This window comes from Lepus europaeus, chromosome 11 (assembly GCF_033115175.1).
Source record: "Lepus europaeus isolate LE1 chromosome 11, mLepTim1.pri, whole genome shotgun sequence".
NCBI classification, from domain to species: domain Eukaryota; kingdom Metazoa; phylum Chordata; class Mammalia; order Lagomorpha; family Leporidae; genus Lepus; species Lepus europaeus.
This window is the reverse complement of record NC_084837.1, coordinates 86,415,619-86,440,416: the sequence shown is the minus strand read 5'-3', so window position 1 is coordinate 86,440,416 and position 24,798 is coordinate 86,415,619. Positions and strand designations below refer to the sequence as shown.

Genomic DNA, 24,798 nt, shown 5'->3' with positions numbered 1-24,798 from the left:
GCAGCACCCTATATACAGTGAGCCAACAGCTTGGTGGATGCCTGAAAACAAGACCATGTCAACATTTCCATGTTGACGAGGCCTATAAAATCTGTACTAAGTGACAGATGCATGAAGTGGCGTAGGTGGCTGGGCAATTAGGCAGCCAGGGGAGGAAAGAGCGGGCTGCACCTCCAGGTGTTAAAACAGGCAAGAGCTGCAGTCAATGAGCAACATTAAGAGTGACTGTTCTCCATTCTCCTGACTCCCTTAGCGCCCTTCCATTACTTTTTCTTTAAGCCTCACCCAAATTTCATTTGTAATCCAAGTTTCTCACATAAAATGAGAGAAGTATGGAGAACACAGGCACAGTTTGAATTAATCTAGATAGCACCTATTAAATGACTAAGTATCAACACTTAAACAACTCTGAAGGGAGAGATAATTAACCTAAAAATCTGGCATTAGTAAGCTCTAGAAGCTGGCAGATTTTTTTTTTTTTTTTAAAGATTTATTTTATTTACTTGAAAGGCAGGGTTACAGAGAGAGAGAGAACGAGGTTTTCCATCTGCTGGTTCACTCCCTAAATGGCCACAATGATCAGGGCTGGGCCAGGCCAAAGCCAGGAGCCAGAAGCCTCATCCAGGTCTCCCACATGGATGGCAGGGGCCGAAGCACTTGGGCCATCTTCTACTGCCTTCCCAGGTGCATCAGCAGGGAGCTGGACGGGAAGTAGAGCAGCCGGGACTCGAACTTGCACCCATATATGATGCCGAAGTCGCAGGAGGTGGCTTCACCTGCAGCGCTGGCCCCAGAGATGTAAGATTTTGCTAAAAAGTTTGCTATGTTTTGTGTGGGTATCGCCAGCAGGCTGGAGATATCCGAGATGCTTAATAAATTCTTCGCAGTATTTACAACAGTGATTCTCCTACTAGCTACTCTGCAGAAGCCAGCTGAAAAAGAATGGGAAGTCACATGTAGTACTTACCATCTTCTGTTTCCTGCCACACTATGCCTTCAAGGTTGACACTGGTTCCAGGCTCACAGGGGCCCAAGCACTCAGGTTCTGTGGCTAGAGCCACATCACATGTGTTGACTCCAACTGATCGGGTACGAACCATGATCTGCTCACAGGGAGATGAGATGTCATTATTGACCACTGGCACCAAAAGGTGTAGTGGTAGCACCGCTGGTGTGGAGACAGGGGACTCCATCTGTAGGGGAAGAGAAAGCAGGGGCTAAGTTGAAGGAAGAACATTTAGAGGAAACACTTGTTCTGTTTCTTTTTTTTTTTTTTTTTTTTGGGCAGGCAGAGTTAGACAGTGAGAGAGAGAGAGACAGGGAGAAAGGTCTTCCTTCCATTGGTTCACTCCCCAAATGGCCGCTACAGATAGCGCGCTGTGCCGATCCAAAGTCAGGAGCCTGCTGTTTCCTCCTGGTCTCCCATGCGGGTGCAGGGCCCAAGCACTTGGGCCATCTTCCACTGCACTCCTGGGCCACAGCAGAGAGCTGGACTGGAAGAGGAGCAACCGGGACAGAATCCGGCGCTCCAACCGGGACTAGAACCCGGGGTACCGGCATTGCAGGCAGAGGATTAGCTTAGTGAGCTGCGGCACCGGCCCTGTATTTAATCTAATACTGTATCCTTTCCTGCCAGAGTGTAGAGGTCTCTAAATACAAGATATCTGTCCTTTCTTTCAAGTTCTAGCTCATAATACTACTACCAATCTAGTGGTTTAATTGAGAGCATCGTGTGCTAGGGAAAGCTTTATTTCTTATTAATGATCTTCCTCATAAAGCATGCTTAGCTAAAAGCGTTTTCTTTTTTGAGTCCTATTTTTCTTGTCTCATTAAAAAAATCTCTAGTGAAAGAATCAGAGCCAGATTTCAATAGCAGGAAAACACACAGACTGATGAGGAAGAAAAGGCTCAGCTTGGGGCTGGTGTTAAACCATATCAGAGCGCCAGTTCGAGTCTTAGCTGCTCTGCTTCTGATCCAGCAGCATGCTAGCTAATATGCCTAAGAAGCCAGTAAATGATGATGGCCAAAGTGCTTGGGCCCTCACACGTGGGAGACCTACGTGAAATTCTGGGCTCCTGGCTTCAGCCTGGCCCCATCCTGGCTGTTACGGCCATTTGAGGAGGGAGCTAGCAGATGAAAGGTCTCTCACTCTCTCTCATGCTCTGCCTTTCAAATAAATTAAATCTTTTTAAAGAGAGATCTTCCGTCTGCTGCAGGCAACTATTCAACCCACTATGCCACACTGCCAGCTCTAAGTAAATATTCTTTTTTTTTTTCTTTTAAAGAAAAGGCTCGGCTTCTGAGGCATGTCCTACTGCCACCACTGTGCTTCTTATCAACCTAGCATTCAACAAATACGTGGGAGAGCCGGAAGAAGTTCCTGGCTCTTGGCTTTGGATTGGCGCAGCTCTGGCCATTAGGGCCATCTGGGGAGTGAACCGGCGGATGGAAGCCCTGCCTCCCCTCCCCTGTAACTCTGCCTTTTAAATAAATAAATCTTTAATAAAAAAAAAAAAGTTAGTTAAACATGGGCTGGGAATAACTGACAGGAGTTTCTAACACTCAGATTTTAGCAGTGGTTGCTTAATGAGAACAGCATTTTAGAGTATGACTATAATATCAGAATTATCTGTAAGAAACAGGAGGTGCTGTTACCATCTAGAAGCCAATTCACAACAACCCGTAGCATTCTGAAGATATAAAAGATTACAATGTACACATATACAGAAATAGTCAAACACCAGTGATCTACCCCCAAAACTAGGTCTCCTCAAGAGTCTAATTACTTAGGTTCTAAGCAGAATGCAGCACATCAACAGACAATATAAAACTCATAACGGAAAGGGTGATGATGACAACTCATTAAATCCTAGCATTTATCAAGCTGACAAAGTACCATTCTTGAATTTAGAGTGCCCAAACCCTAACTGAGCATACACAAAGGTACCCAAGATACACACTGACCTCCTCTGAGGATTATGGTATTGACCAGCAGATACAGAAAATGAGAATCAAGGACTGGCAGCTGCTGCTGCTTGTGAAAGACTTCGCAGCACAGCTTAAAAGAAGTCCTTGAATAGAGACATTCAGAAAGCCACACATAGCTTCATATTCCAAGCTGCTGGGCAGCTCTGCACTGTAACTCTGGGTCTGGTGTAATTTACCGCATGACCACCACTTTGCCTAGGATCCAGTTTCTTCCCCACAACACACTCTCACGTCTTCCTGGCCTTGAAAACTAGTTTAGAAGCCAAGGTCTGGATACTGCGTCCAATCTCTGCAGTTGGCTCTGGCTTCTTGGCTTAGAAAGACACGACTATTTGCAGATCATCACTGTCAGAGATCATAGGATGCTCATGCACTAACTTGATTAAAAGTGAGCAAAACATTATCCTTATCTGCTTATACACAAAACATATATACACGCTCACTCTGCACTTCCCGAACCATCTTTTTCATCAAATGAAATGGAAGTCTGTGTGATCAATCTTTTGCATATATGGTAAGTGGTAAAGAAAATGTTTTTTTACTCTTGAAAATCAGGCATTTACAATGTAATTTGGCAATTAATTCTTGGAATGTGGTAGATCCTTGAAAGACCCTTTAAAATTTCTACACCCAGACCTGAAGGTAAAAACAACAAAGAAAAAGTAAACTTGAGCCTCCCTACTACACCTGGGATCTGGCTCTAATCCTTAAGCGCTTTCAGGAATGCTGCAAGAAATCCTACAGGCGGGGCGGGTGCTTGGGTGGTTAGGATGCTGCTTGGGATGCCAACAGCCCACACTGGACTACCTGGGTTCAAGTGCCTGGGCTCTATTTCCAACTTCAGTTTCCTGCTTGTGTGCACCCTCAGAAGCAGCAGGTGATCGCCAAAAGACTGGAGTCCCTGCCATCTACATGGGGAGACTGTATTGAGTTCTGGGCTCCTGGATTTTACTGGCTCAGCCCTGGCTCTTGAAGGCATTTGGAGAATGAACCAGCAGGTGGAAGATCTCCATCGCCCTCCATCCCCTGTCATTCTGCCTTTCAAATACATAAATAAATCTTACCAACAAAAGGTTTTTTGAAGGGAAAAAAAAAAAAAAAAAAAAAGAAATCCAGGCCGGTGCTGTAAGCTAAGCCTCCACCTGTGACACCGGAATACCATATGAGCACTGGTTCCTGTTCCAGCTGCTCTTCTTCCAATCCAGCTGCCTGCTAATGTGCTTAGGAAAGCAGTGGAAGATGGACCAAGTGCTTGGGCCCCTGCACCCATATGGGAGATTGGGAAGAAGCTCCTGGCTCCTGGCTTCGGATAGGCTCAGCTGCAACCATTACGGCCATTTGGGGAGTAAACCAGTGGAAGGAAGACCTTCCTGTCTGTCCCTCCCTCTCTCTTTAACACACACTCTCTCTCAAATAAATAAATAAATAAATACAATCTTAAAAAAGAAAGACAATAAATCCAGATGGGCTTTGTGGCACCACATTCAGTATTAAAGTGCCTGTGATGGACTAGCACCTGTTTCAGAACCAGCTTCCTGCTAATGTGTGCACCTTCCGAGGCAGCAGATGATGGTTCAAGTACCTGCCACCAGTGTAAGGAAACTGGAGTTCCTAGCTCCTGGCTTTTGGGGAGTGAATCAGTATATGGAAGCATACCTTTTCTCTTTTTCAAATAACTAAATTTAATAAAGACATGGTTAAAAAAATATATATATAAAGAAACCCTTGAGAGCTACTAGAAACAGGAAATTTTTAATTTTCTAATTTTCCTCCAAGGTATACAGATCCTCTTTACTTTTATACTCACCTATGCTACTCTGTTCTTTCTCCTGGGGAAGAACTGAGACAGAAGCAATTTCACAGTCAGTAGGTGTGTTTCCTTTACGGTTTGTTCCTTTTCTATACTTTTATTCTACCAGCAAGAAAAATTCTGGTAAAGCTCCCTTTGCTGGAAAGAGATCGGCCTAAAGCTTCCAGGTCATTTCTGTGGACTTCCTGACTGTCTCACTGGTGCATGTCCTGATGCCAACCTCGTCTACAGCTGAGGCAGCAATCCCGCGCAATCCCAGAAAGCAAGTATCTGTCTCTCTCAAGGACAGCTCTTTTCTGGAAGTGGTTTCCTTTCCTGGGAGGTTATTCAGGGCTCCTGGAAGGCCAGAAGAAAGGAATGCTACTACATTCCAGATAAAGTCAAACCCCAGCTCTGCACAAAATTCCAGAAAACAACTAAGTTGCAAGTTGGAAACAACACTGTTGCGTTCAAGCCATCTGCCATATTAAACCCTGCTATAAAACAACTGGAGAGAAGAAACTCTAGCTGAACTGATCATTAAGAGTAACAGAAATGACTAATTACAGGAGGGGTTTATTTATTAACATGTATGCAACAAACTATACTGCCAGACCACAGATACCAACTGGAGGTCAGGATCTCTGTGTGAGGGTGACTTTATTTCATCACTTAATTAAAAGACATGTTCAGGGACAGAGAAGTGAAGAAATTCACCTTTGGGTTTGCAAGTATTCAGTTTCCTTCTCCTTTGCAACAGAAATCTAGGGAGAGATCACAGAGCAGCCCAAAGTGTTTAATTACAGCACCAGCTCTGCTAATTACCATTTGGTCACATCTATAATCAACATCAAGTCATAAGGCATAATAAGCAGTTTTGTGATATTCATCTAATAACCCAGGTGGCCTTCCAGGATTTTCATAGTCTAGTATTCACTGGGACAAACATGCCAGGAGAGAATAAACCTCAGAAAAGGACTCATTTTGCCATCTTTCTCATATAACAAAGACACAAGGGCAGGGAATCCGGAGGAAGTATCTGGTGTAGTGGCTAAGATGCTGCTGCTAGGGACTCCTGCATCCCATATCAGAGCGCCTGGGTTCAAGTCCCGGCTCTGCTTCTGATTCCAGCTTCCTGCTAATGTGCACGCTGGGAGGAACTGTGTAATGGCTCAAGTACTTGTGTCCCTGCCACCTAGGAGGGAGACTTGGACTGAGTTCCTGGCTTCTAACTTTGGCCTGGCCAAAGCTGTTACACGGTTTTGGGGAGTACATCAGTGAATGGAAGATCTCTGTACTTCAAATTAATTGATCACTTAAAAAAATACGTTAATGTCATTAAGTGCCTTAACAATGACGACAAGAGTAGTTGGGCCAATTCTCAATCTCTGGGGCTCTGAGTGGGGGAATAAAAAACAACAGCAGCAACAAACAGAACCCTGGAAAAAGACTTAAAGAAACTCTGGAGTTTCCTAATAGTTCATATCTTTTATCTTTTGATGATACTTCTTCTCAGTTTATTTTTAGGTATCAGTTTAATTAATACCCATTAAGGATCTGTATGCCGACAGGCAGGTGACACTAATGTGGACTGGAGAGAAGAAAAAAGAAAGCCGGAGTCATTAATCTCCCAACAAGAAATGATTACACACTGATTTCAATGCCTTCCACACAGGAAGGGCATTGATGGAGAAAAATATTCAAGGCTGCAGAGAGCTGGATTGGAAGAGGAGCAGCTGGGACATGAACCGGCACCAATATGGGATGCCAGTGCTGCAGGCAGAGGCTTAGCCTACTGCACCACGGTGCCAGCCCCCAGATATATTTCTAAAAAGCATATTTATACATTTTATATCATGATTATACTCCTAAAAAATACACTCAAGCAACATTATAACATCATAGTGTAGAACCTTAAAGATCATCTAACTAAGCTCTCAAGGTTTAGTCATATAACAGGTAGTCAGAACATCTATTTGAACTCTACCCCCATTTACCTAATGGGTAGAAAAAATTACTTTACTGGTATGGTTGCAAAGATTAACTTCTGTAATGTATTTGAAATAGCTAGCAGTGTGCTATAGAGTTCTGTCAATCTTCCACGATGGCCACTGTAAACTCTTCTAAGGATTCAAGTCATTCTTGAAAGTGCATATCGAATTTCATAGTCATTAAAATCCCCCAGATAGGCCGACGTTGTGGCTCAACAGGCTAATCCTCCGCCTTGCGGCGCCGGCACACCAGGTTCTAGTCCCATTCGGGGCGCCGGATTCTGTCCCGGTTGCCCCTCTTCCAGGCCAGCTCTCTGCTGTGGCCAGGGAGTGCAGTGGAGGATGACCCAAGTGCTTAGGCCCTGCACCCCATGGGAGACCAGGAGAAGCACCTGGCTCCTGGCTTCAGATCAGCGCGGTACACTGGCCGCAGCGCAACAGCCGCGGTGGCCATTGGAGGGTGAACCAACGGCAAAAGGAAGACCTTTCTCTCTGTCTCTCTCTCACTGTCCACTCTGCCTGTCCAAAAAAAAAAAAAAAAAAAAAATCCCCCAGATATTTTTCTTTTCGAATTTTTAATCAATCAAATTTCTGTACTTTTACAATTGATTATTTTTAACTAACACAGGAGCAAAAGGTATACAAAGACTCTCTCCCATCTCCCATCTTTTCCCAGGGAGAAGCAACTGTGACATCAATATGTTTATATACACTTTCCCTTTATTCTTTTTTATATAAATGATTATATACTATATACACTATTCCACATCTTACTTGTTCAAGTAACAAAAATATAGGCAACTATTTTAAACTTTAAATGCTCATTTTTTTCTAAAAGGCAGACTGATTAAAATCTCAGGTCTATTACTTAATTGCTAGGTGACCACAGATACATTACACAAGCTTTCTGGGTCTGTTTCCTGTATGTAAAATAAAAACATCATTACTTTGTGGCAATTAACAGTATATAAACTGCTCAGTATACAGCGCCCAGTTATATACAGTAAAAGTTCAGTAAGTATTAGTCAATAATAATAAAAATGATATAGAATTAATTTAATTCCATCTTTCCATCCTCTTGATATTTTCAACCTCTATTCCTTCAAAGGTTCAGCTCTTCATTCACACGGCTCACGGTGGTACAGTCTTCTTGTAGAGGAATCTATTTCTTGTGGGAAACTGACACCCTGACCTCACTCAGCCCACTCCAGATCTACCCTAACTATACGGAATAGGTCTCCAGAGGCTACAGAGACTCTAACTTTGGTACCTTCAATGAGAAGACTAATTGTATCTAGAGCTGCCTTACACGAGAAGAAGGTTTGCCTAAAAACAAAACCAATTTCAGGAAAAGCAGAATGGGGAGGTGAGCAGACAGAATCCCAACAGTATTATTTGATTCCCTGGCCTGCAACTAAAAAACTCCATTCCTGGGAAAATACACACTTTTTTATTTGCTTAAATTAGCTTGAGCCAGGTTTCTATCACAAATAAAAAAAATCTTAACCACTGTATTACCCACAAATTTATATGCATACCTCTCATTTAAAGTTGTAATAAAAAAAAGTTGAACGAAACTGAACCAAAGGCCGAGTCTTATGGAATACCACCTCCATCCTAGCTGACAAACATCTAGTAATGGATACTCCTTAAATATAGCTCTTCAGCCAGCTATAAAAACCAGTCAACTGTGTCACCATCCAGTCCACATCTCATCACTATATCACCGAGAGTATCACAAAAGGCTTTTTCAAATAACCCTGATAAAATCAAGACACTCTATAATCTACCCACCTAACAACTCTATTTGGTGGGGGAGGGGAGGAAGGGAAAGTAGTTTAGCATGCCATGCTTTGGAACTTAATTTGGCTCCTAATAAGCATTCATTTTCTGGATTCCTTTCTTCACTCAGCAACATTAAATACCTATGATGGTCTTGAAACTACACTGTGGTAAGCGATGCATATAATATAATCCCTGCCCCTAGGTTTGGTGGAGTAAACAAGTGAAAAAAAAATTAAGACAGCATCACAAGGGAAATACGAAGGGGCAGAATCACTTATGTCTCTACTCAAGAGACAGGTGACATTTCAGCTGAATCTTAAGGAATAAACTTAACAGAAAGAGAAGAAAATTAGGTTATGTTAGTTCAAATCTAAAAAACATGGTCTAAGAAGGAGTCACCAGAGTCTGACACGGGGGTCTGGAGACAGCGGTGGGAGATTACAGTCATGGTAAAGGAAGTCACTGTGCAGTTGTCAGTAGGCTGGTGACATGATCCATTATGCTTTTCCAGCTTCTACTCTGGCTTTAAGGGAGGTTAATTGGAAATCAAGGATACCGGTTAAAAGCCCATGTAAGATAGCATGGCTTGAGCCGGCGCTGCGGCTCACTAGGCTTAATCCTCCGCCTGTGGCGCTGGCACCCCGGGTTCTATTCCTGGTTGGGGCACCAGATTCTGTCCCGGTTGCCCCTCTTCCAGTCCAGTCTCTGCTGAGGCCAGGGAAGGCAGCAGAGGATGACCCAAGTGCCTGGGCCCTGCACCTGCATGGGAGACCAGGAGGAAGCAGCTGGCTCCTGGCTTCAGATTGGCGCAGTGCGCCGGCCTTAGTGACCATTTGAGGGGTGAACCAACGGAAAGGAAGACCTTTCTCTCTGTCTCTCTCTCTCACTGTCTAACTCTGCCTGCAAAAAACCAAACAAAAACAAACAAACAAAAAAAGATATCATGGTTTGAGCCAAGAAGAGGTGGTTGTAATGGAGAGAAAGAAATGTTTTGGAGGCCGGTGCCCTGGCTTAACAGGCTAATCCTCCACCTTGCGGTGCCGGCACACCGGGTTCTAGTTCTGGCTGGGGCGCCGGATTCTGTCCCGGTTGCCCCTCTTCCAGGCCAGCTCTCTGCTATGGCCCGGGAAGGCAGTGGAGGATGGCCCAAGTGCTTGGGCCCTGCACCCCATGGGAGACCAGGAGAAGCACTTGGCTCCTGGCTTTGGATCAGCGAGATGCGCGGCCGCAGCGGCCATTGGAGGGTGAACCAACAGCAAAAAGGAAGACCTTTCTCTCTGTCTCTCTCTCTCATTATCCACTCTGCCTGTCCAAAAAAAAAAAGAGAGAGAGAAATGTTTTGGGGTAGAGTCAATAGTACTCAGAGATGGATGCCAAGGTAAGAAAGGCAAGAGCCAGGTGCTTATCCTGGTCTCCCATGGGGTGCAGGGCCCAAGCACTTGGGCCATCCTCCACTGCCTTCCCGGGCCATAGCAGAGAGCTGGCCTGGAAGAGGGGCAACTGGGACAGAATCCAGCACCCTGACCGGGACTAGAACCCAGTGTGCCGGTGCCGCTAGGTGGAGGATTAGCCTGTTGAGCCACGGCGCCGGCCCTCTGTGTAACTCTTTCAAATAAATAAGAATTTTTTTTTAAAGGGGTGGGGGTACATCCATGAAGAAAAGACCACAACCACAACAAAGTCTAGACAGTATAATAATTATGATGGCAAAAGCAAACATGTTTAGTGTGTGTCCTTCAAGAACTCTCCAATGCATTTTTATAAGTATTTTATTTATTCTTTACAACAACCTTCTGTGGGTAATTACTATTACTATTTAGTTTTAAAGATGAATATAGTAAGGCTTGTGGATTAAAGAACTAAGTCAGCCAAGGTTACACAGCTACTAAGTGATAAAGCTTGAATTTAAATTCTAGTGACTTGACTCCAGACACACACAGTAAATAAAAAATTGAGAACTAAAACTGAATGGTGTCACAAAAATATCAAGGGAAAATTGAGGTGGTTTTATTTATTTTTTTGACAGATTTATTTACTTAGTTGAAATGCAGACTTACACAGAGAGACAGGGATAAAGAGAGAGATCTTGCATCTCCTCAACATCTGGGACCAAGCCAGCCTAAAGCCAGGAGCCTGGAACTCCACCTGGGTTGCTCCACCTGGGCTGCCCACATGGGAAGAGAGCACTTGGGCTATTTTCACTGCGCTGCTTTCCCCAGGGGCGTTAACAGGGAACTGGACTAGAAGTGGAACAGCCAGGATTCAAATCAGTGTTCATATGAGATGCTTGCATTACAGATAACAGTTTAACCTGCTGTGCCACAATGTAGGACCAAAACTGGACCTGAGTGTTGTGAGTGCTTGGGCCCCTGCCACCCATGTGGGAGACCTGGATGGAGTTCCAGGTTCCTGGCTTCGGCCATGTCCGGTCCCACTCCAATGGCCATTTGGGCACTGAGCCAGCAAATGGAAGTACTCCCTCTACTCTAACTTTGTCTTTCAAATAAATACACAAATCTTTCTTAAAAAGAAAATGTGCTGATACAGAAAAGGAGAGGACATAAAAGTTACACTGTATTGGATAACAGAAAGCGTGATGAGGTAAAGGGAAGATAACTAGAACTTATTGTATGCCCACTATGTGTCATGAGTTCTATATATGCTATATGATTACATTTTATAACATTCCTATGAAGGAGATGATAGCTTTGTTTGACAGAAAAGGAGAGCTGCAGGAAGGTTAACTGGTTGCCTGTAATTACCCATAGTTATGAAGTAGCAGAACTAGGATTTGAACCAAGGTGGTTTGACTTTGAGACTTACACTGGTTCCTAATGTATCATACAGCTATATTGTATCAAAGCAGCTTAGCTGTGTCCAGAAAGGCAACTGCAAGTAGCTTACAAACTATCTGTTTAATATGCTGTTCTAGGATTTTACCTAAGATCAATGTTAAGTACTATAGTCTGCAATTGCGAAAATTTGGGCATTTGCCTATCTGTAATTTTCTGTTATTCTCCCAACTGGCAGGATATGCTAGACAACAGGTTCACTGATTATATGTGCAAATTCTTTCAATATTCTCTCAAGATTAATCTGGACTGAGACACTTGAACTCAGTCAAAACTGGAGGTGTTTTGTCAAACATGAATGGTGTATCTGTAATTCGGTAGCCCTCTGGTAAAGGACAGGTGGCAGCCTCCCCACCCCCCCCCCAAAAAAAAAAGCAAAATGTATACTACAGGCAGAAGGAACACACTGTTCAAAGGCATAAGGGCATGAACACAGGATATTTAAAGAAAAGCATGCTGCCTGGTTTGGTTGAAGAGTACATGGAGAATGAAATTCGGATTTAACCTCGCAGGTATTAAAAAGACACTGAGGAATTAAGGCAGAGACTGATATTATCAGCTTTGTATATTTAAAGGTAAAATTAATGGAAAGGGAAATAAATTAAAGAGACCAAAAAGAGAACTTAATAAAGGTCAGAAGTAGGAGGGTAACAGAAAGGACCTAAGAGAATTCAAGACTTATATAGCAATTTCATTTTGTGAGATATCAGTAAAGGTAAAGCAGATAACCAATAAAGGAGTCAGATATGATTAGAATTTCTGATTCAGATGGCTGGGAGATGATTCATTCCACAAATATTTACTGAGCACCTAATACATGCCAAGGGACTATGTTTGCCATTTAAGATACACCTATGAACAAATAGAAAAAAACCCCTCTGGTGAAGGTGTAGTTGTGGTGCCCTGGGTTAAGCTGCTGCTTGGGATACTCATATTCCAAACTGGAGTGCTGACTTGAGTCCCAGCTACTCTGCTTGCCATCCAGTTTCCTGCTAATGAACCTGGGAAGGCAGTGGTCATGGCCCAAGTTCTTGGATTCCTGTCATTCATGTGGGAGATCCAGATATTGTTCCATGCTCCTGGTTTTGGCCTGGCCCAGCCTTGGCTGTTTTAGGCATCTGGGGAGTGAACCAGCAAATAGAAGATCCCTTGCTCTGTCTCTCCCTCTTTCTCTTTCAAATACATAAATCTAAAATAAATAAGTAAATAAATAAACACCAGCCCTGTCTCTGGAGCAAAAATTTAAGTGGATGGTATTTTATTAATGGAAGAAAAAAAAAAGAAACAGACTTTAGTTTTGGTTTGGGGGGGGGGGTTGCAGAGAAAAGATAGGGCTGATCAGGTACCTTAAAATCTTTTAGGAGTCAGCATTATGATGTAGCAGGTAAGGTCACCGCATGTGACACTGGCATCCCATAAAGTGACCAGTTCATGTCTTGGCTGCTCCACTTCCAATCCAACTCCCTGCTAATGGCTTGGGAAAGCAGTGGAAGATGGCTCAAGTTCTTGGTCCCCTGTCACTCATGTTGGAGACTCAGATGAGGCTCCTGGCTCCTGGCTTCGGCCTCGCCTGGCCCTGGCTGTTGCAGCCATCTGGGAAGCACCAGATGGAAGATCTCTTCCCCACCTCCTCCACCCCAGAACTTTGACTTTCAAATAAATAAATCTTTAAAAATAAAATAATTTTTTTTTTTTACTTTGCTCAGTTGTCATCACTATAGAAAAAGAAGGATGGAAGTACATTATGAAAAGAAGCAGATATGTTTTTGACACATAATCTGAAGGGGTATTTGAGTATTTTAAAGGATTTCAGAAAAAATATAAATACAAATCAAAACACAATATTATTTTCCACCTATTTGACTAGCAAAGATAAAAAGATTTGAAATGCTCAGGTTGGGAAGAGTATGTAAAAAAGTACGCATTCTATTCCTCCCCCCCTTTTGTTTAAGTTCAGGATTTATTCAGAAAGTGTGAGAAATACACAGGAACGAGAGGGCTTTATTAAGGGAGAGGAGAGTTCCATACCAGCCTTTCCCAGGGAGTAGGCCAGAGGCTGCAAGTGAGAGGAGGCACGTGGGTGGGCTGCACTGGAGAGCAGGCATGAGAAGCAGCAAAATGTGGGGTGTGGGGGTGGGGCTCAGCATGCTCCAGCCTCTTACCCGCTTCCAAAAGTGAAGTGGCTATGTAGTCTAATTGACAGGTGGGTGGATACAGGTGAGATCACGTAGGGGGCAGGTGGTATGTGGCCTCCAGCTCATGAGCCTAATTCTATCTCTCTGATTGGTTCCCACAGCAGCCCCCCTCAGAGGTTCCAGATCCTTCATCTTAAGGGGATGCTGAAGGATACAGGCTCATCCTATCTTCTATATCCACTTTCTGCTGATCAGGGACGCAGACCCTGCCTGTCCTGGGTCTGGAAATCTCTTCCCATCTCATCTAATGAATTTGTTTCATGAGCTGGAGAACTTCCAGTCACCACGCATTATTTCCTGGTGTCCTCTCTAGAGGGCATTTTGGCAGCATGTTTTACAATACAAAATGCACATGTTCTTTTGTTCCAAAATTCCAATTCTAGAATTTATACAAAGAAGATGATAGGATAGGTACACAAAGATTTATGATATACAGTTTGCTTCAATACTGTTCTTAACAGTCAAACAAAGGAAAAAAGATTATAATACAGCAAGTGTTATATTTGCCCATTAATGTTACAACTGATTTCTATGTAAGTATTTACGACTGTTACACAAGTAGTAGATTAGCATACAGAGTCAGAGGTTGAGATCTGGAAGGATGGTCTAGCAGCTATCTCTGGTTAGTGCGATTCAAAACGTTTTTCAGTTTCTCATATTTTTGTGTTTGATTTTTCATTAGATTGGAAATGTATTTTTATTTTTGAAGAAAATGGTTTATTATAGGAAAAAGGAACCCACACTGAAAGGAAATGGCATACAGGGGAAGAAAATGAGAATAGTGTATACAGCATATAACTAGAAGGAGGCAGAGGAGTAAGGACATCATGTCAGAACATTGTACGACCCGTCCATTGTACAGGTCCACTGGACAAGACTGCATCAGAACAGCTGGGTGGCTCCTAGGAGCCAGGGCTGGGGCAATCACTATGACCTTCATCATGCTTATGCTCACAGCCTAAGAACAGCTTATATCATTCAATTCCAGCATCTAGAACCAAGTGGCATCTTCTACACATATGCATATATGCAGAATCCTTGTTGAGAAAAAAGAAAAAACAACAACAACAACAACAACAATAATCTCCAATCCCTCTCTGTGGCAACCAGAATCCTACCTGGATCAAGGCCAGAAAAAAGCCATGTTTCTAGCACTTCTGAGAAAACTGTGGCTGCTGCTTATCAAATTAAAATGCAAAGCAGCTCACTCCAGTGTCACTGGGAACTGTCAGAAAGGGATTATGGCTCCCACCCCAAGGATGCAGGTCAGCTAAACAATACCCATCTTCCTGTGCTGAAAAGGAGGGAGAAGGAGGAGAAAGATTAGGCCTGTTTCCAAATAGCAGTCCCGCCTGCTTGTTACCGTGGTAACCTCCTTTCCCTGAGCTGCTCTCATTTGTCTCTCTCTGCCTGACCTTCATGTTGCTCTGACAGTAACTGAGGAGGAAAAGGTGCCTGCCTGCCAGCTAAACACTCGAGCTCAGGGCACGGAGCAAGAAACAGAGGCACTCAAAGTCCTTCTCATTCTAGACTCTGCCACGGTAACCCTGGAGTGATCAGAGTCCTGGAAGAGATTTCTGGTGGCCCTTGTCATCCCACCCCTACCCCTGCTCTCAGGGCCCTCGCGTCTCTGATGTACCCTTTCAATGTGCGGATTCTGAGTCAGAGTCAAGTGGGTAGGTGAGAAGTCACAGAGAAAAGAGAGGAAAAAAAAAAAAAAAAGGCATGACAGGCTGAGGAATAGAGGTAATAGAATATTAACCCAAACTGCCTGGCACAGCCATCAGCACTGTTGCGAAGCATAGCTTTTGGTTTCCTCTTTCTGTGTCATATGGAGGTGTGAGGGCAATTAAGGTACTTGTTGGGACAGGGTTGGGGGAAGGGCCCAAACACTTAACAGCTTTTTACTGTTTTTTTTTTTTTTTTTTCAAGCCCTGGATATGCTGAATTCAACCATTTTGCAATCACGTAAGCAATTATTGTATACCCTCTATGTGCAGCTCCTGTGTTACACACCTACCTCCCTACCTAGGGTCTTCAGGGATGGTATTTCTAAACAGGCTGGGTTTAAAACTGAGACCCAAAAGAAACCCTTAAGGCAGGAAAATGCTCAGCCTACGTTTGAGTTCCGAATTTCATGTCACATTACTAGACACATCCCTTGGAAAATGAGTCTGTTGATTCTAAAAACTTAGGGGGCTGAGGGAACAGGCAACATTAAAACAGCTAGCCAAGTATTATCTCCAGAATTCACAAATGACTGAGTTATGAAATCCATCAGGAAGCCACTATGGTTTACAGACAGCTCACAGGTAAGAGCTGCAAATCAATTTTAAGGTGAAAGCAGTCACCTTTGCTCCAAAAGACACTTTGAATGTAGTTCATCTTAAAATGGTATCCTCAGGCCGGCGCCGCGGCTCACTAGGCTAATCCTCCGCCTTGCGGCGCCGGCACACCAGGCTCTAGTCCCGGTCGGGGCACCAAATTCTGTCCCGGTTGCCCCTCTTCCAGGCCAGCTCTCTGCTGTGGCCAGGGAGTGCAGTGGAGGATGGCCCAAGTGCTTGGGCCCTGCACCCCATGGGAGACCAGGAGTAGCACCTGGCTCCTGCCATCAGATCAGCACGGTGCACCGGCCGCAGCGCGCCAATCGCGGCGGCCATTGGAGGGTGAACCAACGGCAAAAGGAAGACCTTTCTCTTTGTCTCTCTCTCACTGTCCACTCTGCCTGTCAAAAAATAAAAAAAATTTAAAAATCATTAAAAAAAAAATGGTATCCTCAAACCCTCACAGACATTACCCCAAACCTATTTAAACTGATTCATCTTGGAGTAATGAGCTTATAAAGGAGCTTGCAAGGACTGGTTTTAGTACCAGTTTTTCACCATTTAGCTGTATAACCTTAGACAAGTTACTTCAAACTTCAACTTAAAGAAACAGACTTTATGATAAATAGATTATATTGGGGCCCTTTCAGTTATAAGTGAAAAGAAATCACAAATGGACTTAAACAGGAAGATAATTTTTTTAAAAAATGATTATTGATTTTTATTTGAAAGCATTACAGAGAGAGGGAGAGACAGAAAGAGATCTTCCATCTGGTGGTTCAGCCAAGAGCCAGAAGCTTCCTTCAGGTCTCCCACATGGATAAAGGGCCCAAGGACCTGTGTCATCCTCTGCTGTTTTTCCCAGGACAGAGCAGGGAGCTGGATGGGAAGTGCAGCAGCTAGGAAATGAACCTATGCCCACGTGGAATGTAGGCAGCACAGACGGCGACTTTACCCACTACACCACAACACCGGCCCCCAAAAAGAGCATTTAGCGGCTCTCATGTAACTGAAAAGGCCCAAATCAGGCATAGTCTACCATTCAGGCTCAAATGATATCACAGTGATGCCATTTCTTTCTTTTTTAAGATTTATTTATTTATTTGCAAGTCACACTTACACAGAGAGGGGAGAGGCAGAGCGGGGGGGGGGGGTCTTCCATCCATTGGTTCACTCTCCAAATGGCCACAACGGCTGGAGCTGCGCCGATGCAAAGCCAAGAGCTTCTTCTGGGACTCCCACAAGGGTGCAGGGGCCCACGGACTTGGGCCATCTTCTACTGCATTCCCAGGCCACAGCAGAGAGCTGGACTGTAAGTGGAGCAGCCAGGACTAGAACCGGTGCCCATATGTGATGCTGTGCTTCAGGCCAGGGTGTTAACCCGCTGCGCCACAGCGCTGGCCCCATGATGCCATTTCTATCCTTCCCTCTCTTGGTGCTGCTTTCTTTGGTCCAGCTCTGTTTTCAGCCAGGCTCTCCTCCTGGGTGGCAAAGTGGCTGCAGCAGTTTTACAAGCTCATAACGCTAAACCCAATTAAAAGAGGTTCGTTTCTAACCACACTAACAAACTTCTTAGTTTTATTCTGACTGGAACAATTCCAGAGATTAAAAGCCAATGCTCCTTAAAGTCTTTGTATTTTTTTAAATATTTAAGCATATTCCTTTAAGTCTTTTTCAAGTTTTCTTTTAAATAATGTCTACTATTTTTAAAGTTTTCATTCTTATGTGAAAGGCAGAGAAACAGAGAGACAGATGGAGAAAGATCTTCCATCTTCTGGTTAACACTCTAAATGTCCTTAACAGTTGGGACTGGGCCAGGTGGAAGCCAATATCCCACAACTTAAACGGAGTAAACCATGTGGGTGACAGGGAACCACGCCTTCTGCACCTCCTAGGGTGCACATTAGCAGGAACCCTGGATTGGAAGTAGAGGAGTGGTGACTTGAGCCAGACAGTCCATATGGGATGCAGGCGTCCCAATCAGCCACTTAACTGCTCCACTATGTATTTAAACAGCCTTTTCAGGTTTCAACTTTAAAAACCATAGTGCAGGAGCAGGTGGTCAGCCTAGTGGTTAAGAGGCTTACAGTCTGAAATCACAGTGCCTGGGCTTGATCACCATCTCTGACTCCCGACTCCGGCTTCTGCCAGTGAAGGCCCTGGGAGGCAGCAGAGATGGCTGAAGTAACTTTATTCATGGGAGACCTGGATTGCACTCTTGGCTCCTAGCTCCAGCCCTTGCAGGCATCTGGGGAGTGAACCAGCTGGTGGGGGCTCTCTCTGTCTTTGCCTCTCAAATAACAAGCCAACCACAGTGTACATGCAGTCTTTGCTCAACATTATTCTTTTTTGTGGAAAATTGCAGTTCTCCTACTTCATGTCTTCCTAGTAAATTAGGCAATAACAGTGCCACTTCTGCTAGGAATGGGTTTAGCATCAGTTTATTCCTTCTATTTCTTCTAAAATAAGGTGTTGATGGAATATTTTTTAATTTTTTTGATGGCAGAGCTATGCTTAGTGTTCATGAATAAAATGTACCTGTGCTTCAAAGTATTACATTTTTGTATATTCTTCAAACATAAATATTGAATGATAGCTAAGGAGTTCTATGAAAATATTAATATGGCCAGGAAGCAAACATTAATTCTTCTTGCCCACTCAATTCTTCTACAGGAATGAGTTATGATCATCAGAACATTTTGAAGATTTATTTATTTGAAAGCTAGAGTTACAAAGCTGAGAAGAGGGAGAGGGAGAGGGAGAGGGAGAGGGAGAGGGAGAATATCTTCCATCTGCTGGTTCACTCCCCAAATGGCCACAATAGCCAGGACTAGGCCAGACCAAAGCCAGGAGCCAGGAGCCTCTCTGGGTCTCCCATGTGGGTGCAGGGGCCCAAATACTTGGGCCAGTCTCCTCTGCTTTCCCAGGTGCATTAGCAGGGAGCTGGATCTGGAGTGGAGCAGCCAGGACCCGACCTGGTGCCATATGTGATGCCGGGTGCTGCAGTCTGTGGCTTTGACACACTGAGCCACTGAGCCACAGCGCCAGCCCCCATCAGAACACTTCAGATTACTCCTGAAGGTGAAAACCTTCCTAAAGACTAACTTGGATTTCAGATTATAAAAGGCCAACTTATCAGAATTTCACTGAAATATTTTGGGTTGCCTAGCTATTATTTATTTGTTTGAAACAAAAAAAATGACAGAAAGGGAAAGAGAGAGAGATCTTCTATCACCTGGTTCACACTCTAACTGCCCACAATGGTAAGGGCTTGGGTAAGTCAAACGGAGGAGCCTCGAACTTAAAACAGGTCTCCCTCGTGAATGGCAGGAACCTAAGTACTTGGGTCATCATCTTCTGCCTTTGCAGGCACTTTGGCAGGAGGATGGATCTCAACTGGAGTGGCTGGGACAGAAACCAGCACTCCAAAGTGGGATGCAGGTATTCCAGCAGACAGCTTAAACCACTGTGCCACAACACCTGCCCCACACTAGCTATAACATAAAACATAATTTTAAATGTTTGAGTACAATGCTTTTAAACAAATGAACCATAATTTATTTGGTTAATATAATTTTAACCTTGCTTAAACCTTGTAGAAAGGACAATTTTGTATGAAGAATATGCCTGGAAAGCTTCATAGAGGTGGACTATTTTATGAAGGAAAAGAAGAGAGCTTTGGTTTAGGAATAGATAAGAGGAAAGACTTATAATAGAAGTGACAAATTGAAGATAAGTAGGAGGAGATAATTAGTAGAAGGAAAGGACTTTGAGATAGCTAACTTCAGTCCAGATAGATCTGCAACTGCTTGTGCAAGTTTAAGCAAGTCATTTAACTTCATTAAGCTACAGCTTTCTCATTAGTAACATAAAAATTATACCAGTATGTATTTCACAGAGCTATTGCAAGAATTAAATGAAATATATAAAAAGCATTTAGCAATGTGGCCTGGCACACAGTCTGATAGATATTAAATGCTGTTGCAGCAGTTTCTATTACTAAATAGACCCAAGGGACCCTCCAGAGAGGCTTCATCCACTGACCTTTATCTCAAAATAAAGATCAGAAGGTTCTAGCTCTTGGGTCTGGTGTCATGGTGCAGTGGGTTAAGACTGCCTGTGATACTGGCATCCCCTATGAGCATCGGTTCAAGAAGGTTCTGGATCCTAACAGCAAGCTCTTTTCAAACTAAGCACAGGTCAAGAGTTTCCTACTGCATTATCAGTTGTTAAAAAAATGAAGTTAGTTTTTCTTTGCTTTCCTTTTTTTTTTTTTTTTTTTTTTTTTTGCCTTTCAAGGCCTTCCTCAGTTCAGCTTGGAACACGTGCATGTAAGGCAGGGGCACCTTCTACCATCTGTACACACTACTTTGGGTTCCACCAGAAGAGCTACAATAGTGCTTGCTAACGTTCACTTGAGCAAGCTGGGAACAAATCCAGTAGAGAAAGCCTCCAAATAACCTTCTGCTACCTATTTGGGTAGCTGAAACATTGTCTTTGTTGCAGATAAAAAGTGGTCAGCAGGTGACAAGTTGGTAATAATCTTATAATTCTCGAAGGAGTTAGAGAGAAAGCACTTAATTTCCACTTTAATGAGGCATCTGGCTAATCACTTGTCTGAGAAAGAACCTTTGGAAAAACAAATCAGTGGGACAGCTTCAAACATGGGGAAATGACTACAATACAGATGCTTTAGCTTAACATCTGCCAGGTCTCTTTCTTTCTTTTTGACAGGCAGAGTGGATAGTGAGAGAGAGACAGAGAGAAAGGTCTTCCTTTTTGCCGTTGGTTCACCCTCCAATGGCCATTGCGGCCGGCGCATCGTGCTGATCCAAAGCCAGAAGCCAGGAGCCAGGAGCCAGGCGCTTCTCCCAGTCTCCCATGCGGGTGCAGGGCCCAAGCACTTGGGCCATCCTCCACTGCCTTCCCGGGCCATACAGAGAGCTGGCCTGGAAGAGGGGCAACTGGGATACAATCCGGCGCCCCAACCGGGACTAGAACCCTGTGTGCCAGCGCCAGAAGGCGGAGGATTAGCCTGTTAAGCCACGGCGCCGGCCGCGAGGTCTCTTTCAATCTGCTCCTCCCCTATTCTCTGTAACAAGCAGACCTTAATTCTGCAAAGGAAGCTTTCCTGGCTTCTATTACACAGTTTTCTAGCACCCTTGAGATCTCTAGACATTAGCTGTGGCCACTGAAGCTTTCTAGGCTTCAATTGCCTTATGATATTAATAAAATGCTAGAATTGTAGTGTCTCTTTTAAATTCTAACTTTGTGTAAATCCAAATATTCTGACTGTCTACAGGCGCTATCTTTAATACCACTATTACCTTTAGTTTTATTAGAAGTATATTAATCCAAAGGAGAATCTCTACATTCAAAAAAGCATCTTTAGTACAAAAAATAATACACTGTCAATCGTGAACCTCTTCAAAAGTGGTATGTATGAGACGATGGCAGCACCTAAACCCAACGGCTCTGCACTAAATGTGACAAGTGTTTGAAGAATCACAATTTTTGAGCTCTATAATATAGGGTATATGTATTGGTGAAATAGTTCAGTTGCATTTTATCCCTCAGGCAATGAGGTATCTTCTTGCACTCCATGCAATATTAAAATGGCTTATTTTAGTACGATTTTCACATTTCCAGTATCTCAGAGTCTCATTCTAAAGAGCTGTCTCCCTCTCCCACTTTATAGGTTTTGTTCAGCTTTCTGGGAAACATTCTATGGATTTCTAGCCACAAAGCTAGATTGGCCTGATTGAGTTGGAAGACTACAATCAAAAAGCAAGCATATACATGCAAAAATCACAAGAAACTAAATAAATAGCCACAACTACAAGAATGAAGGGAGGGGAAAGAAAGAAAAGAATGGAGGGTGAGGCCAGTATATAAAAGAAATAGGGGCCAGCGTCGTAGAGCAGTAGGTTAATCCTCTGCCTACGGTGCCGGCATCCCATATGGGCGCTGGTTCTAGTCCCAACTGCTCCACTTCCAGTCCAGAACCAACGGAGGGAAGATCTTTCTCTCCATCTCTCCCTCTCACTGTCTGTAACTCTACCTCTCAAATAAAATAAATAAAATCTTTTTAAAAAGAGAGAGAGAAATATTACTTATGCATCTCTACAAGTCTATGGTGACAGAAATATATGCTTTTAAATGTCATTGTTTTAATTCTCAGTCTAAAGGAAAACTCCTAGTACATTTTCACGATAACAGACCCAAGGCAGACATATCTGTTCATCCCTCAAGTTAGTGTTTTGCTTAACTGTAAATTTTAGAATTTCTTTTCTAATCTCTTGCAGAAAAAGGGGGGAAAATGAGGTCATATTCCAAGAAGATCTCATTTCATTATATATAGTATTGAAAGCCTTGTGGCAAAAAAACAAGTTTTTCATTACCACACTAACAAGACAAGGTTTTCCTTTCAGAGGGAAAGTCTATATGTACATATCCAAGAGGGATATTCTCAAAAGTTCACTGTCCTTGATTCACAGCACGCAGAAGCTATACTCTGTACCTTTTAAACCTGAAGTCCTGAGAATTTTTATACTCCCATATCTGTAATCCTTTTTGGATTTGTTCTTAAAGAATGAGGGTAAGAGAAAGCAACGATATACTGAAAGGTTGTCATACTGTCCTTAATCATATTACTGGCCATATTTAAGACAGCATTATGCACCTGCCACACTGGCACATTTTTTAAAGTTGACAATACCAAGCACTGGTGAAGCAAAGCTGGCAGAAGCCTAAACTAGTAAAACCAATTTCACATACTGGACTGACTTAGTAAAGGAAAACGTGTTCATACCCTTCCATCTAACAACTCTGCTCTAGGTTTGAACTGGAGAGAAACTCCTATACATGTGCACCAGGAGACATGGAGACATGAACAACGAAGCTCACAGCAGCAATGTCTGTAAAAAGAACCTGAACGTCCACCAACACACTGAACAATACATATTTTCATATACTCAAAGAGTAGAATACTAAGAACAGTGAAAATAAATTAACTACACTGCACATATCAATATGGAAAGGAAGATGCAAGTCACACCCACACACAAAAGACATGCCATTGAGACTATTTAAATAAAATCAAAGTCAGGCAAAACTAAGAAAAATACAAATACAGTGAAATGGAAAAATATAGACAGGTAAATGCCAGTCAGTGGGAGGCTGGGAGGTAGGAAGGAAGGAGAGTTCACTGGGGAATGATCACAGAGGAATTTACCAACCTGAAGGGCTGCTAATGCTTTACTTCTCTCTCTCTCTTTTTAAATATCTTATTTATTTGAAAGGCAGAATTACAGAGACAGAGAGAATCTTTGATCTGTTGGTTCACTCTCCAAATGGCCTCAACGGCTGGGGTTGGAGTAGGTCAAATCCAGGAGCCAGGAGCTTCATCTGGGTCTCCCATGTGGGTACAGAGGCACAAACACTTGGGCCATTTTCTGTTGCCTTTCCCAGGGGCATCAGCAGGAAGTTGGATGGGAAGTGGAGCAGCCAGGACTCAAACCTGTACCCATGTCAGATGTGGGCATTTCAGGTGGCAGCTTAACCCATTATGCCGTAACACCAGCCCCATTCTTTACTTCTTAAGATGGGTAATGAGTACAGGTATTCTTTTTTATTGCTATTCTTTAAACTGTATGAAATGTATTTCACAGTTTAAGAGAAGGAAAAATATTATACCTGGAGGCAAAATATTCCTTAACATCTAGTGCCTACACATGGCTACAACTAGCAAATCATGCTAAGCTTTCTGACCCTCTTTAAGGATTCTCCCATCCATACTAGTTTACAGAAAAATTAAGCTAGGGACCACAACCACAGAATCAGTGGTATAACATCCTTTGTAACACATATCTCATGCAAAATAACTTTATTATGTTTCCCTTCCACAATAAACTTGAAGTTTCCTGTCTCTTTCAACATTTCATACAAGGATCTAGTACAATATTTAATCATGTAAAGTAATCAACAAATATTTTTAAATGAATATAATAAAATAAATGAATGCATTTGAAAAATCTAATTAAGTTGGGATAACTTTTATTAATTCACCACAAATACGAGAAAAATATATCATAAGTTCCCAGAAACTCAACACTTCATCAAAAACTCAACACTTCATCAGTTATTAGTCTCCTTGAATCACTGTCCTAGAACCTAGCAGTTATTTCAACATTTATGCAAAAAAAAAAAAAAAAAAAAAGTACTAAGGCCTTACTACAAGTAGGTACTATAGTAGATGCCAAAGGTATGGCACTCTCAGGACAAAGTCTCATATATCCATATGGTAGGCACTCTATCTACAAAGGAAGATGGTAAGAAAGGATTCTCCACACACGACTCCAGCTTAAGACACCGAAACATAGAGACTAGGCTGAAATTCCACCAACTGAGAAGCAGCAAAATCCACCTTAGAGAACTGCTATTCCCTTTAGCTGCTCCAAAGGGTGAAATAATTATTTTAGTCTTTGGCATCCTAGGGAGTTAAATCCTAACACTCTCTGTTCTGCAGAATAGTCTCTCCTAAAACACTGAATAAATAGCAAAGTATTTTCCTTCTGGATTCTTCAGTAGAAAGCAACAGGCAGAGATAACTCATCAGGAAAAAAGCTATAAAGAAAATAAATTATTATCTTGATGACAAATATCACTATTCTGGAGATAGAAGAGCCACAGGTTGCCACCTTACAGCTATCTCTCTGCCTACAATATATGACAAAGGTTGAAACTAGAGACAATTAATTCAAGGCATAAACTATGAATCCAATAAACTTCAGAAATATTCTGTTTCACTAAAGATTTTTGTCGTCTTTCATTCTGTTCCAATACTGTCCATACATGATGATGAGGTAACCATC

At 42.9% G+C, this 24,798-nt stretch overlaps 1 protein-coding gene across 5 annotated transcripts in view; it reads right to left on the bottom strand.

The window, feature by feature from the left end:
* Window positions 1-24,798, bottom strand: part of ZNF609 (zinc finger protein 609) — a 210,348-nt gene that overhangs the window by 56,971 nt on the left and 128,579 nt on the right. For all 5 annotated transcript variants that reach the window (XM_062206116.1, XM_062206118.1, XM_062206119.1 and 2 more), the window contains one exon: window positions 968-1,193. In XM_062206116.1, the coding sequence (XP_062062100.1) occupies window positions 968-1,193 (226 nt within the window). The remainder of the gene's footprint in view (window positions 1-967; window positions 1,194-24,798) is intronic.